At 40.5% G+C, this 15,852-nt stretch overlaps 1 protein-coding gene across 1 annotated transcript in view; it reads right to left on the bottom strand.

The window, feature by feature from the left end:
* Positions 1-15,852, bottom strand: part of RAD18 (RAD18 E3 ubiquitin protein ligase) — a 107,092-nt gene that overhangs the window by 74,517 nt on the left and 16,723 nt on the right. Inside the window, exons 3-4 of the mRNA XM_039231276.1 lie at positions 12,336-12,397; positions 10,812-10,882 (exon numbers count right to left, since the gene is read on the bottom strand). Of these exons, the coding sequence (XP_039087207.1) occupies positions 10,812-10,882; positions 12,336-12,397 (133 nt within the window). The remainder of the gene's footprint in view (positions 1-10,811; positions 10,883-12,335; positions 12,398-15,852) is intronic.

The following is a 15,852-nucleotide window of genomic DNA, read 5'->3' as shown; positions in this document are numbered from 1 at the left end:
TCACTGACTTCATAATAAAAACAATGAAAGTGAGGAGATAATATTCTGACATCATGACATCTTTAAAGTACAGAAAGAAAGCAAAACTACCAAGAATTCCATTTCCATTAAATATAGTGTTCTAGGGATGCCTGAGTGGCTTAGTCAGTTAAACACCCAACTCATGATTTCAGTTCAGGTCATGATCTCATGGTTCGTGAGTTCGAGCCCCACAGTGGCCTCTGCACGGACGGTGCGGAGCCTGCTTGGGATTCTCTCCCTCCCTCTTTCTCTGCCCCTCCCCTGCATTCGTGGGATCTCTCTCTCTCTCTCTCTCTCAAAATAAATAAATAAGCTTAAAAAAATAAAATAAAAATTGGTTAGAAAATGGAACAGATATCACCAAAGTTATAGTAAGAGTCACTGAGCCCATGAAAAGGTACACTAGTCATCAGAAAGTGCAAACTAAAACCACAATGAGTTACCACTTTACACCCAATAAAATGCTTCCAACTAAAAGGATTGACATTACCAAATACTAACCAGGATGTGGAGCAACTGAAATTCTCATGTGGCTGGTGGCGGTGGTCCAACCCAACTGGAAAACTGTTTGCCGATTTCTTATAAAGAAATAGCATATAAGCCAGCAATTCCAGAGACATGTACCCAAAAGAAATGAAAAGAGATGGCTGCAGAAAGACTGCACACAAATGTTCATAGCAGCTTTTACCATGCTAGCCACAAACTGGAAATAATCCAAATTCATCAACAGATGAATAAATGAGCAAATTTTATATATTCATACAATAGCTAGTACTCAGCAAAAAAGAATGAATATACCAACTTAAGCAACAACAGACAAAAACAGAAACCATATGTGAAGCAAAAGAAAAGAATAAATGTACGTGGTATGATTCCATGTAAACACAGCCTAAAACAAAGTGCTTACAGAAACCTGAATGATGACTGTGTATGGGGTTGGGGAGAGACTGACTAGAAGCAGAATAAGGGAGCCGCGGTTATGGAACCATTCTAGATCTTGACTATGATGGTGATTACACAGATGGATGCACTAACCAAAATTCAATGACCAAATTCAAACATACTATTTGTATTTTGCTATGTGTAAATTTTAGCACGGTTGACAGAACCAAGAAATAGTAAAAATAAAAACAATAATTTCAAAAATCTCACTGACAAACTAATCAGGAAGGCTAAATTACAATGACCAGAAACATCAGGTGTTGGTGAGGATATGGAGCAAATGGAACCCTCATACTTGGCTGGTACAAGTGGACTAGATTTTAACAATTTAAAACTAGCTTTAATGATACCAATGAATAAATGAAAGCCTACTTTCTGATCTAGCAATTACACTTGTAGATATATGCCAAAAGAAATATATAACAAAGGACACACACAAGAAAGTTCAAAGCAACAGTCTTCAGAATAGACAAAAATCAGAAACGATCCAAATATCTATCAATGAGAAAACAGGGGAAAAAATTACCCATATATCATCATGTGAAATCAAAAGACTCATAGAAAAATATCAAATATTTACCACAATGATGTGTTATTTAATTGAATTTCCCTTTCTCTACTGGCCTAAAGTCTGCTCTTTTAACACTCTATTAACTCTCACACCACCAAAGAGTTGGTTATTTCACTGAGCAGAAAATGGCTTAAAAGGAAAAAATAAGTAACTATTTTATTCTGCCTCATAGTTTTATAGAAATCCACCAAAAATTCTTACTTACTTATCTATTTACAAAATACCATGCTTCACATCATAATCAATTGCCATTCATATTCTGAATGCTTTGACCCTTTAAAATATGTCCTGAGACTAACAGGCATACCTAATATTTTAAATGCTAATATTAAATATGTTTTATTTTTTTAAGTGTTTATTTGTTTTTGAGACAGAGAGAGGCAGAGTGTGGGCAGGGGAGGGGCAGAGAGAGAAAGGGAGACACAGAATCCAAAGCAGGCTCCAGGCTCTGAGCTGTCAGCACAGAGCCCAATGTGGGGTTTGAACTCACAAACCACGAGATCATGATCTGAGCTGAAGTCAGATGCTTAACCGACTGAACCACCCAGGCGCCAGCCACCTAAATATTTTTAAATTAATAATCAGGGTTGAGAGAGGATGAGTAGATACGCACAAGAATCACGACTGTCCATGAGCTGATAAATGTTTAAGTAGGGTGATGTGCACATTCATCATACTAATTTCTCTGGTTTTGTATGTGTGTAAACTTTTCCACAATAAAAAGTTTGAAAATAAATAAAAGCTACAGCAGGAAGAAGGCAAAAAGAAAAACTTAAGGATTACCACCTTTGAGGGGAAATAGAAATAACGTAGAAATAATAGAACCACAATCATTCTTTTTTCCTGCCAGGATCTAGATTTGGTACAAAGACGGTTCAAAGAAAAGTATTCGTCTCATTATGACAAAGTAAGACAAACACTATTCAACTCATGCATAAAACTCTCCCTGACGAACTGTTTCCATGCTTCCACGGAGGCATGCCTTTTCAGCTAAGTGTCTACCCTAGAGCTAACCCTTTCTGTCTACGTTTTCTGCTTCTACTCACAATTCAGATGGATTTTATTCTATTAATTTACTCTCTACTTCAGTACAGGCATATCTCAGAAATACTGTGGACTCAGTTCCAGCCCAATGAAGTAAAGCAAATATCACAATAAAGCAAGTCCAGTTAACATTTTGGTTTTCCAGTGCTTTATAAAAGGTCTGTTTACACTATACTGTAGTCTAATAAGGGTGTAATAGCATCATATCTAAAAACCCTTCTACGTTATTGAAAAATGGTTTATTACTAAACAATGCTAACCATCATCTGAGCTTTCAAGGAGTCATAATCTTCTTGCTGGTGGAGGGTGGTGTTGCTTCACTGTTGATGACTGATCAGGGTGGTGGCTGCTGAAGGCTAGGGTGGGTGTGGCAATTTCTTAAAAGAATACACAGTGAAGTCTGACAGGTGGATTGATTCTTCCTTTCATGAACAATCTCTCTATAGCATTCAATGCTGTCTGACAGCACTTTACCCACAGTGGAACTTCTTTCAAAACTGGAGTCCATCCCCTTAAACCCTGCTGCCGCTTTATCAACTAAGTTTACATAATATTCTAAATCCTTTGTTGTCATTTCAACAATCTTCACAGCATCTCCACCAGGAGTAGTTTCCACCTCAAGAAACCACTTACTCTAGTTGTCGTGCTGTTTGCACCAGATCTGCAGTTACTTCCTCCACTGAAGTCTTGCATCCCTCAGAGTCATCCGTGAGGGTTGGGATCAACTTCTCCCAAACTTCTGTTCACATTGATATTTTGACCTCTTCCCATGAATCAGGAATGTCCTTAATGGCATCTAGAATTCTGAATTCTTTCCAGGAGATTTCAACTGACTTTGCCCAGATCCATCAAAAGAATCACTATGTACAGCAGCTACACCCTTAAAAAATATATTTCTTAAATAATAAGACTTGAAAGTTGAAAACCCTCCTTGATCCGCGGGCTGCAGAACGGATGCTGTGTTAGCAGGCATGAAAACAGCATTAACCTTGGGGCACCTGGGTGGCTAGTGGGTTAGGCATCCGACTTTGGCTCAGGTCATGATCTCATGGTTTGTGAGTTTGAGCCTCGCATCGGGCTCTGTGCTGACAGCTCAGAGCCTGGAGCCTGCTTCAGATTCTATGTCTCCCTCCCTCTCTGCCCTTCCCTTGCTCGCACACACTCTCTCTCTCTCTCTCAAAAATAAACATAAAAAAATTTTTTTTAAAAGAAAACAACATTAACCTCGTACATCTCCATCAGGGGGAGCTCTATGGATAACCATGTGCACTATTAATGAGCAATAACATTTTCAAAGAATCTTTTTTTCTTGTGGGCTTAAAATATTCAGTAAACCATGCTGCAAACAGATATGCTATCATCCAGGCTTTGTGGTTCCATTTATAGAGCACAGGCAGAGTAGATGTAGCAGAATTCTTAAGGGTCTTGGGATAATCCACAGGTAAACGAGCGCTGGCTTCAACCTCAGGTCACCCGCTGCATTAGCCCCTAACAAGAGAGGCAGCCTGTCCTTTGAAGCTTTGAAGCCAGGCCCTCACTTCTCTCTAGTTATGAAAGTCTTAGAGGGCATCTTCCAATAGAAGGCTGTTTCGCTACACTGAAAATCTGTTGTTTACTTCAGTCACCTTCATTAATGAGGTCAGCTAGACCTTCTGGATAACTTGTTGCAGCTTCTACATCAGCACTTGCTGCTTCACCTCGCACTCATAGAGAAAGCTTCCTTCCTTAACCTCATGAACCAACCTCTGCCAGCTTCAGACTTTTCTTCTGCGGTTTCCTCACCTCCCTCCTCCCTCAGCCTTCACAGAATTGAAGAGAGTTAGGGCCTTGCTCTGGATCAGGCTTTGGTTTAGGGAATGCTGTGGCCAGTATGATCTTTTATCCAGACCACGAAAACCTTCTCCACATCAGCAATAAGGTTGTTTGTTTCTCATCATGTGTGTGTTCACTGAAGTAGCACTTCAAGAACTTGGCCATCTGGCGCAAAAGGCCTCGCTTTCAGCCTATCTTAGCTTTCAACATGGCTTCCTCACTAAGCCGAATCGTTTCTTATTTGTGATGTAAAGTGGGACATGTGACTCTTCCTCTCCCTTGAACACTTAGAGGCCCTGCAGGGTTATTAACTGGCCTAGTTTAAATACTGTTGTATCTCAGGGAATAGGGAGACCCAAGGAGAAGGGGAGAGGCAGAGAAATGGCCTGTGGAAGGGTCAGTACACATATGTCATTTATCAATTAAGTTCGTGGTCATATAAGGCTGCAGTTTGCGACACCCCAAAACAATTACAATAATATCACCATAACAAATAGAATAATAATGAAAAAGTTCAAAATATTATAAGAATTACCAAAATGTGACACAGAGACATGAAGTGAGCAAATCTGTTGGGAAGATGGCACTGATAAGACCTGCTCAATGCAGGGTGGCCAAAAACCTTCGGTTTGTAAAAAACACAAAACGTGGGAAGTGCAGGAAAGCAAAACGCAGTGAGACGAGGCATGCCTACGTGCGGTGGCGGTACAGCTGTGCCACCGCGGTGACAAAATTATGCCCCAAGCCCAACTGAAATTCATTAACTTCTTTGCGTGCCCGCCACTTTCGCGGCACTTTTGGCAGTGGAAAGATAACAGAGAACCAAACTGGGTCGGTCCTCAGGAAGCTTACACTACAGTACGGGAAGGACTACTAGACGCACACGACATATATGAACGTGCTATGGTGAAAAACGAAGGCAGGGAAGCCGTGTGTGAGGAGGGGGTGAGCTTGACACTCTTTACAGGACGGTCACAGTGAGCCTCGCGGAGAAGGGGACCTACGAAAAACCTGAGCCCGAGGAAAGTGAAGGACTAACCCAGTGGCCACCTGGGGAAACAGTGTTTCACCTAGAGCTAACAGGAAGCGCAAAGCCTCTAGCGTCAGAGTGTGATTGACATGTTAGAGGAACAGCAGGAGGCCGGTGTGCCTGGAACAGAATAACAAGGGGCAGGGAAGGGGGACACGACGTCGGCGAGCGAGCCGGGTCTGTGGGGGCCAGAGGACCCCTTCATTCCTCCAAATGAGACGGGACACCACCTCCCGACGACATTAAGTACGACAGACTTCTTGTTTTAAAGTAACAGTTAGGCTGCTGGCCTCAGAAGGACTACGGGGGCGGAGGCAGGCACAGGACACCACCGGACGTGCTCACGGCAACACGGCCGACGCCGGCTGCCCAGGACGGTACCGGCAGGGGGAGGAGAAGCTGTCGACGCGGGAGCAAGGGAATGACCAGGCCAGGAGGCTTCACTGACAGAGTGACAGAGTCAGGGTGAAAAAGAAGGGTCGGGAAGGACACCAGGGTTTGCGGCCTGGGCGAATGAAGGGACGGAGCTGCCATTTACTGAGGGAAGAAAGACTGTGGGGGCAGGAGATTTGGAGCAGGGGCTGGCAGGCAGCATAGAGAGCTGAGAGGCGCTTTTAAGGGGTTCAAGTAGAGATATGGGGTAAGCAGTGGGGTGGAGGAGCCTGAAGTTTTGGGGTGAGATCTACCTGAAGGTGTAAATTTGTAAGTCACAAATGGACATACGGGATTGAAAACCATGGGAGCGTTGCCATTCACACCACTTAATCGGGGTTATGTAAAAATACTAACTCTAAAATGGATGCTCAGAGTTAAATTGAATTGGTAATTTTCCCTTTCATGTCCATCACTCCCATAAATTTAGTTTAAAGTGAGTTGGTATTATACTACCGAATAGCACTTACCATAGATACTCAGATTTTTGGGGTGAATTATGGCCATTCAGAATAACTGTGACTCCATCAAGTACAGGACCATCTGGCCCATTTGTTAACTATATGATAACCTTATCTCTTCAAAATGTGGCCAAGAATCAAGAAGGAAAATAGGTCTCTGGGTAGACATGAAAGAGAAATTCAGAGCGGTCCCGAAACCCACGTGATCAAGCCCATGGACTTCATTAACTAGCAAAAGTCCCCGCAAACGCTGTTTTGATTCAAAACATGCAACAGCAGTCTAGTACCGTTTGGTGACACAGGCAGAGGCCTACCAAAGCACAAATTCTTATCGGCACCTTAGGGTATCTATATATGATGCAGGGGAAGATGATACAAACACAGGTAAAATATAAATGATAATAATGACAGGAATCTTTTTTAGGTTCCTTTGCTCCAGGTATTATGCTGGGTAGAACACTTCATTTCCAATCCTTATAACGATCCCTGAAAGTATCAACAATATTATTCCTACTTTTCAGATGTGGAACAGAGGCCAAAGAGGTTTAATATTTTGATCACAGTCACATCACGGCTAGAAGGGCCAGGACGAGAACCCAGTTCTGCCTGAATCCAAAGCTAGTATGCTTTAAACTATACCATACGGAAATTATATTCTACATACTCCCTTAAGATGCTAAGGGAATGATCTATTATAATTATCATCTAAAATGTCTGAATTCTTAAACATGGAGTAAGTACCTGGACAAAATTGGGACCTTGATGGGGACAGGATAAACCAAAGCAGTAAATGATGCTTAATTCTCTCAATTTGTAAAAATGATACAGATGTAGACTGGTTGCTACACAAAAATACGGAAACAGTATTTTCTTACTTAGGTCAAAAATGATGTTCCACTTAGACAAAAATATTCTGATTAAATTTTGTTCCACACAACACTTTCTTAAGAACATTATTTTATGCAGATCAAAACCACACTGAGATACCACCTCATGCCAGTCAGAGTGGCTAAAGCGAACAAATCAGGAGACTCTAGATGCCGTCGAGGATGTGGAGAAACGGGCACCCTCCTACACTGTGGGTGGGAATGTAAGCTGGTGCAGCCCCTCTGAAAAACAGTGTGGAGGTTCCTCAGGAAACTAACAGTAGAACTCCCCTATGACCCAGCAATAGCACTGCTACGAATTTACCCAAGGGATACAGGAGTGCTGATGCATAGGGGCACTTGGACCCCAATGTTCACAGCAGCACTCTCAACAATAGTCAAATCATGGAAAGAGCCTAAGTGTCCATCAACTGATGAATGGATCAAGAAGACGTGGTTTGGGGTACCTGGGTGGCTCAAGTCGGTTAAGCATCCAACTTCGGCTCAGGTCATGAACTCATGGTTTGTGGGTCCGAGCCCCGCGTCGGGCTCTGTGATGACAGCTAGCTCAGAGCCTGGAGCCTGTTTCAGATTCTGTGTCTCCCTCTCTCTCTGACCCTCCCCTGCTCACACTGTGTGTATGTGACTCTCTCAGAAATAAATAAAACATTAAAAAATTAAAAAAAAAAAAGATGTGGTTTATCTATACAATGGAATACTACACGGCAATGAGAAAGAATGAAACCTGGCCATTTGATGGAACTTGAGGGTGTTATGCTGAGCAAAATAAGTCAGGCAGAGAAAGACAAATACCATATGTTTTCACTTACAGGTGGCTTAGGAGGAACTTAACAGAGGACCATGGGGGAGAAGAAAGGGAAAAATAGTGGGGGAGAGGGAGGGAGGCAAACCATGAGAGACTCTTGAATACTGAGAACAAACTGAGGGCTGATGGAGGTAGGGGAGAGGGGAAAGGGATTGATGGGCATGGAGGAGGGCACTTGTTGAGATGAGCACTCGGTGTTATATGGAAACCAACTTGACAATAAACTATTTAAGAAAAAAAAAAGCTTACAGCCAAAAAAAAAAAAACATTATTTTAAATAAAACTGAGTCAAGAAAATTCCTCTTGTTCTTTCAAAGTAAATGGCTAGAGTTAGAAGAAAATGTAAGATGTGAATGTCAATCTTTTGTCTAAAGAAACAAAATTGACAAACAAATATCTTACATTAGTCAGAAGATTAAACTTCTTCCCTCTTCAATCTTAAACCAGATATAAAACAAGTAGTGAGAGTGATTAGCTTGAATTTCATCTCTACTACTTTTGCAAATGAAGTATACGTTAGATATGACAAATGTCCAAGGAATGTTCACCCTAAGGCAATTCCAAGGCAAACAGGGAGAAACAAATGATAAAATCCATCCCAAATCCACAAAGAATGCTTCTCACCACACTCACTATAATGAATAAGTAAACAGCCTATTCCTTTTGGAAGTAAGTGGGAAATGGGAGAGTTCAATCATTCCAAGGCCTCCCTTTAAGTTACCGAAAGGTCTATGAACCCAAAGATATCAGTCGCTTCTCTTCAACAAACAGAAACTTGCTTTGTGACACTCCCTTTCCCCCAGCAGCAAAATTATTATGCTTTCAGTACCAACTAGGAAAAAAATAAGCCTCAAGATACAATTTTATGGTCTCAGGGAAAATCAAACAGCTAATAAATTCCTTTCTTAAGACATGGCTCCACCCCTTCTCACGGACTTCAAAAGCTAACTGGTGAAAGACTTTAAAATAAAAAAAGTAATACACTGTAATTATGAGAATCAGAGAATCTCAGTTTCTTAACCTAGGAAATATCACCTTTTTATGCCTTTTTTACGGAAATGACTAATCAAGCCAATTTCTAGAAAGTCATATTAGGCGAGTTCAGAGTATTAAATCTGATAATTTTCAGGACACAACTCAATGAAATAAATGTGCAATTCTACTGGAAGAAATCTCTTTACATTTTTAGAATGAATATAATGTACTATAAGACCTGTCCCAAGAGCCAAGAAGTCATACACTTAAGGAGATGAGCACCTAACTATTAACTAAACACTGTGTTCATAATGAAAATTCCTGACTGACTTGCATGACTAAAACTAAAAATTGTATTTCAAGATACTGTTGGTAAAATACGCCTTTTAATATCCCTCTAGGTGACCAAACTCACTTTCACCATCATGCATCTGACAACTAAGAAGTAAAGTTACATTTCTGCGCTGTATAAAGTACCAGCAATTACCTGTTTCACAGTGCACACCATCTCATACATGCTGAGTGAATCAGATTAAGAATTAATGGGTTAATATATAACAGACATAGAAACAGTTATAGGTACGCATGTATACACTGGTTAGTACACACATATGTATACATGCAAATACCCAGTTCTGTCCACTGAGAGGGCTTAGAAGCAGTGACATCTCAGGAACAATGACCATACCTAGCTCCAGACCCTGATTCTAAATACCCAATAAAAAGAACCAGGGCTCCTTAGAAAAGTAGACGATTCTAGGGGTAGGACAGGAAAAATAAAATACTTTTGGGTATCTTTGTAGTCCTCAAAAAGTAAGTACTCAAGGGGCTCCTGGGTGGCTTAGTCGGTTAAGCGCCCGGCTTTCACTTAGGTCATGATCTCGCGGTTCGTGGGTTCGAGCCCCACGTCGGGCTCTGTGCTGACTGCCAGCTCAGAGCCTGGAGCCTGTTTCAGTCTGTGACTCCCTCTCTCTCTACCCCTCTCCTCCTCATGCTGTCTCTCTCTCTCCTAGAAATAAATAAAACATTAAAAAAAAAATTAAAAAAAAAAAAAAAGAAGTTTTTCACTTTCTACAGCTTTTTAGAGCTCCTTTCTATTTGCCACACTCGATGCTGACCAATTCACTGAAGTGTTGAATAAAGCCAGTAAGACCTTTAAATTTTACTAAGTTGAATTTTTTCAGCAATGCAAAAAGCATTAACATTTAAACCATACAACATAAGTTTAATCTACATACATCAAATTCTCATTAGTAAGATCTGATCCAAGTATTCTTCCTCACCTATCTGGCATGCACAGACAAGCAGTTATGACTTATGGCCTTAATGCGCATGATCATCTTGTCCCTTAAAATGCCAAGAAAGGGGCGCCTGGGTGGCTTAGTCAGTTAAGTGTCCGACTTTCGCTTAGGTCATGATCTCGCGGTTCGTGGGTTCAAGCCCCGCGTTGGGCTCTGTGCTGACAGCCAGCTCAGAGCCTGGAGCCTGTTTCAGTCTGTGACTCCCTCTCTCTCTGACCCTCCCCTGCTCACACTGTCTCTCCCTCTCTCTCCTAGAAATAAATAAAACATTAAAAAAAAAAAAAAAGTAAGTACTCAAATCTGCATTTTAACTCCTGTTTTTCATGGCAGGAGACTTTCTGTTAAGTAAAGGAAGAAAAATTATTACCATTAGATTGTCCACGGGTGATTAATGACTGTTGTCACTTCCCTTCTTTTACTTCAAAATCTGCAACCCTGCATTCCCTAATCCCCAAAAGTGCACAGAGTGAAGAGGGGACTCATATCAAAGGCCAGAGCAGTTAGGGGTTAGTCACAAAATTAAATCATACCGTGCAAAATTCAAGCTTTTTACCAGTTCATCTAATATGCGGTTATTTTTCAGATCCGGCTCTGTGACTGTCTAGAAAGGAAAAACAGCAGATGGAAAAAGGTCACAAACAATAAATAACTTGTCATAATCTTGTTTTGAAAATCCATGGTCCATTCTCCTGAGATAGCCCATCCCACTAAGTCTTCCAGGAAAGCCTCAAAATAAAGTTCATTTATCTTATGCTAATATGGAATTTTAAAACAGTGAATCAGCATCTGCTGACTGGAAGTCTGATAAAAGATCTCCACAGCCCCTGGTAAAATCGTATGTGCTCTGTACTGACTAAGATAAAACCTAATATGAGCAAGAATCCTTATTCAAAATGCCATCCCAAGAATTTGCCCTAAAAAGCAGAACAGAGATGCTTTTTTAAGTGACCACATGAGTAGAGGCATTAGGTGTTCAAAGAGGGTTTAAACGCAAGATTGGTGTTGGGGCGCCTGGGCAGCTCAGTCGATTGAGCGTCCACCTTTGGCTCAGTTCATGATCTCACAGTTCATGAGTTCGAGCCCTGTGTCAGGCTCTATGTTGACAGCTCAGAACCTGGAGCTGCTTCTGATTCTCAGTCTCCCTCTCACTCTGTTCCTCCCAGCTCGCACTCTGTCTCTCTGTCTCAAAAACAAATAAACATAAAATTTTTTTTTTTTTAAAACAAGATTGCTGTCCAGGAAACAGGCAAAAGGAAAATGAACGATCTTGTAGTTATTTAGCATAATGGTATGCAGTTTATCTCCTTGATGATACCATGTTGACAATGGCAAGTTGCAAAGGGATTAAACTTGGGAGCCAAACTGCACCATTTTTTACACAGGGAAATAGCTGAGAGCAGTTCAGTGACCTCCAACACTGTGTACCTAACAGAGGTGTCAAAGCTGAACCCAAACCCTTCAATCGGTCCCAGGGTTCTTCCTATTAAACCTGTCTCTTCTTCTTCTTTCTTTATTCCTATTTATGTTTACTTGCCCTTCTTACCTACCTTCGCACCTACCTGAAATGCTTCAAAAACTCTAACAACAAATTTCCTAGTGTTTTCCCTGAAGTTCTGGTTTGGGAAAGAGGTAAGGGACCAGTTAGACTGGGTTCAGCCCAATGGCCATGAATCTTTGCCTTCCACACAAACTCTAAACACCAATCCTATGCAAATGAATAATCCTACCATCAGATTTTCTACCCACGGTGAAAAATTATAAAACCTGAGAAGCCACAAAAACATAGGTCATAAGATTTAAAGAGTGGTACCTCCTGATCTTAAAATCAATTTCTACTTCCTAAAATACATTTAGGTTATCAGAAATCTTTATGAGAAATTGAACAAAGCCCATTTTTCCATATATGTATTTTAAAGGTCCTTACTGAAAATATCTTTTATGTAGCCAGTTAGAATAATTACACCTTTTCCTTTGGGCTTTTGTGTATATGTGACACAGAGATATTTGTACCAATTAAGTTTCCAAAAAAAAAAAAACTGGAAAGGAAAACTTACCACACAACAAGTTGGACACTGTGTTTTATAAGAGAGAAATTTTCTTATACAGAGAGAACAGTCTGCAAAAAAACAAATGCAACATAATAAATTAGTTAGGCTATATTAATAACATAGGAATCTGACTTCTGACAAAATCTAACTTAAGTCCTAGAATATTTCCATCATCTAAAATATTATACCAGTATAATTTAAAAATTCTAACACTTCTACTGTACCTAAGCATATTTGCAAAAGTGATGAAAAAAGATTTTTGGGAGAGGGAAAAATATCAGATAATAATAATCATGAGTCCCTAGCATATCACAATTCCATAAAATGTAGGAAATGTACATTTAAGACCTGGAATGGATACTATCTAAATATGTCAGATATCCCTATGCCTAATGTTCTAAAATATAAATCTTGAAATAAGATATATACACATGTTAAGCCTGTTTGGCTCAGTCATTTGAACATCAGACTCTTGACTTTGGCTCAGGTCATGATACCAGGGTCGTGGGATCTAGTCCTCTTTCGGGCTCCACACAGCCCGCGGAAGATTCTCTCCCTCCACCCCTCTCTCCTGCTTGCACTCTCTTAAAAAAATTAAAAAATTTTTTTAATAAAAAAAGAAATAATGTATATCTAGGCTATCAATTACATCCTAACTATAAGTGATGTCAATCATGTCACATATAACAAGCACTTCATGTCAAGCACTAAGAAAAAACAATATTCAAGGGAAGGTTCTTCATCTTAAGTAGCGAACAAAGTAGTGAGGCAATTTAAGTACAATTCACTGTAATAAATTCTAAGGATTTAAGCATGAAATTGGCGCTAAGTAAATTCTTCACATCCAAGGCAGTGTAAAATGATCTTTCAAAGGAAAAAAAATGTGACTAAATAGAATGGTACCTTAATGGTAGGTAATTTGCTATCAGCCCAAATTCAGTTTAGTGAAGCGGCCTCATTAAAAAGGATTCAGTTTAGTTAAAGAAGAGGAGACAGTATGAGTTCAGGTATAAATATCCAGGAAATGAACAACTCACGGCAACCTCAGCAAGAGAGCCCAGGAGGAAAAATAAAAGAACATGTTAAAAGAGAAGATAAAACAGGCAATGGGTTAAGTTCTTTGGGGAAGCAAAGACGAATAAATTCCAGTTTCCAGGTTTACGGGTAAGAGGCTTGGAAGTCATCACTACATCTCCATCTATCAGCAAATAAAAAGGTGGCCAGGCTGAAAAGTCAACCCTTCCGAGCTCCAGCAGGGAAGTGAGCGTCCAGGACTACCTGCTGCTCCCGAACTGCTGACACAGACAGGCTGGACGCCGAGAACCACAGCTGACCAGAGCAGAAAGAGCCAGAGAACCAGAGAAAGACGCTCTGCTAGAACCAGTGCGGGGGATGGAAAACCCGAACTGTAACGGCAAATCACCGGAAACTCAGGGGAGAGGAGTCTGAGCATGAAAAACTCCAGTGGGCGGGGGGGTGGGGGGGGCGCCTGGGAGGCTCAGTCTGTTGGGAGCGTCCGACTTTGGCTCGGGTCATGATCTCATGGTTCACAGGTTCCAGCCCCACATGGGGCTCTGTGCTGAGAGCTCAGAGCCTGGAACCCACTTCGGATCCTGTGTCTGTCTGTCTGTCGGTCTGTCTGTCTCTGTCTCTCCCCTGCTTATGTTCTGTCTGTCTCTCAAAAATATACAAACATTAAAAAGAATTTTTTTTAATTTAAAAACTCCAAGGGGACCAAGACATACGATGGGTCTCACACTTACATGAATTTCAGCTCCAAGGGTTTTACCTGGTATTCAAAGTAACAATCAGAAAAATCCACTCGCCCTTCTGCAGGAAGAGGGGGAAAGCGAACATCTGCAATACACCAGAGCTCTCTTCTTAACAAGGCCTGCCCTCAAGAGAAACTACTTTACCAGACCTAAGTCTTCTGGGATATTCTCAGAGCCCAGCTGACCCCAGGGAAGTGAAATGAGCTAGTTATCCTGTTCCACCCAAGGGGAAGAACAAACTGAGAGGCACTTGTGATGTTCACAGTGTAGGACACAGGATCCCTAAAACACAGACATGATCAGAGAACTAAAAAACACTGCACTTCTCTGCCATCCAACTGCCACATTACTAAAGGTCTATTTAATACAGTTCCATTTACCTAGAACATCATGACAGACTATTAGGAAAAAACTACAAAGCATATTAAAAAGCAAAAGACATAGTCTGAAGAAACTGCAAGAAAGAGGCCAACAGCCAACTATGGCACGAAAGCTGGAATTAACAGACCAGGAACTTAAAACAACTGGACGAAGGTGACAATTTGGAAGAACAGATGGGTAATGTAAGCAGAGAGATAGAAATTATAAGAAAGAATCAAAAAGAAATGCTAGAGTTGAAAAACACTGTAACAGAAGCGCCTGTGTGGCTCACTCGGTTAAGCATCTGACTTCAGCTCAGGTCATGATCTCATGGTTCGTGAGTTTGAGCCCTACAGTGGGCTCTGTGTTGTCAGGGCAGAGCCTGTTTGGGATCTTTTGTCCCCCCCCCGACCCTCCCCTGCTCACATGCATGAGAGATTACGTGTGTTCTCTCCCTGTCTCTCTCTCAAAAATAAATATTTTTAAAAATGTAAAGAAAAACACTGTCACAAAATGAAGAATGTCTTTGATGGACTCATTAGTAGATGAGACATAGTTGAAGAAAAAAATCACTTGCACTTGAGACTATCTCAATAGAAACTACAAAACTGGAAAAAAGGCTGGAAAAAAACAAAACAACATTTAAGAACGTCTTTGTAGTGGGACACTACACAGGTGTACTATACAGGTACTAGCAATACTGCCAAAAGGAGAAGAGAGGGAAAAAGACAGAAGAAATATTTGAGGCAATAATGACTGAGAATCTCCCTCCCCTCCCCCCTAAAACAACCTACAACCTGATATATCTTATTCAAACTGCAAAAAAATCAAAGAGAAAGAAAATGATCTTTAAAAAAAAGAAGGAAAGAAAAAGAAAAGAATCTTGAAAGAAGCCAGAGTGGGGAGAAACATCTTAGCTATAAATAAGCAAGGAAGAATTATATTCAGCCACTCGGAACCATGCAAACAAGAAGAGAATGGAGTATTGAGAGAAAGACCTTTCAGCAACCTAGAGTTTTATGTCCCATGAAATCATGCTTTAAAAGTGAAACAGAAACAATTGTTCAGACAAATAAAAATTGAGGGCATTTGCTCCCAGTAGACCTGCATCATAAGAAATGCTAAAAAAAAAAAAAAATTCTTCAGAGAGAAGGAAAATAATGTGAGAAACTTGAATCTACAGAAACAAAGGAAAAGCAGTAGAGAAGGGATAAATACAGTTAAAATTTAGAAACTTATTTTTCTTATTCTTAATTGATCTAACAGGTAACTGTTCAAAACAATAATGTCAGCAAAGTTTTCGGTAATGTTAATACACACACATGTTAATATACATACACAACATATATAATAAATAGTATATGTATAGATGTACTATTCTTAAGTGTGCT

Source organism: Hyaena hyaena, unplaced genomic scaffold (genome assembly GCF_003009895.1).
Source record: "Hyaena hyaena isolate Hyena2069 unplaced genomic scaffold, ASM300989v1 scaffold_56, whole genome shotgun sequence".
Classification (NCBI taxonomy): domain Eukaryota; kingdom Metazoa; phylum Chordata; class Mammalia; order Carnivora; family Hyaenidae; genus Hyaena; species Hyaena hyaena.
The sequence above is the reverse complement of the archived record's forward strand: the minus strand, read 5'-3'. Positions and strand labels throughout refer to the sequence as shown.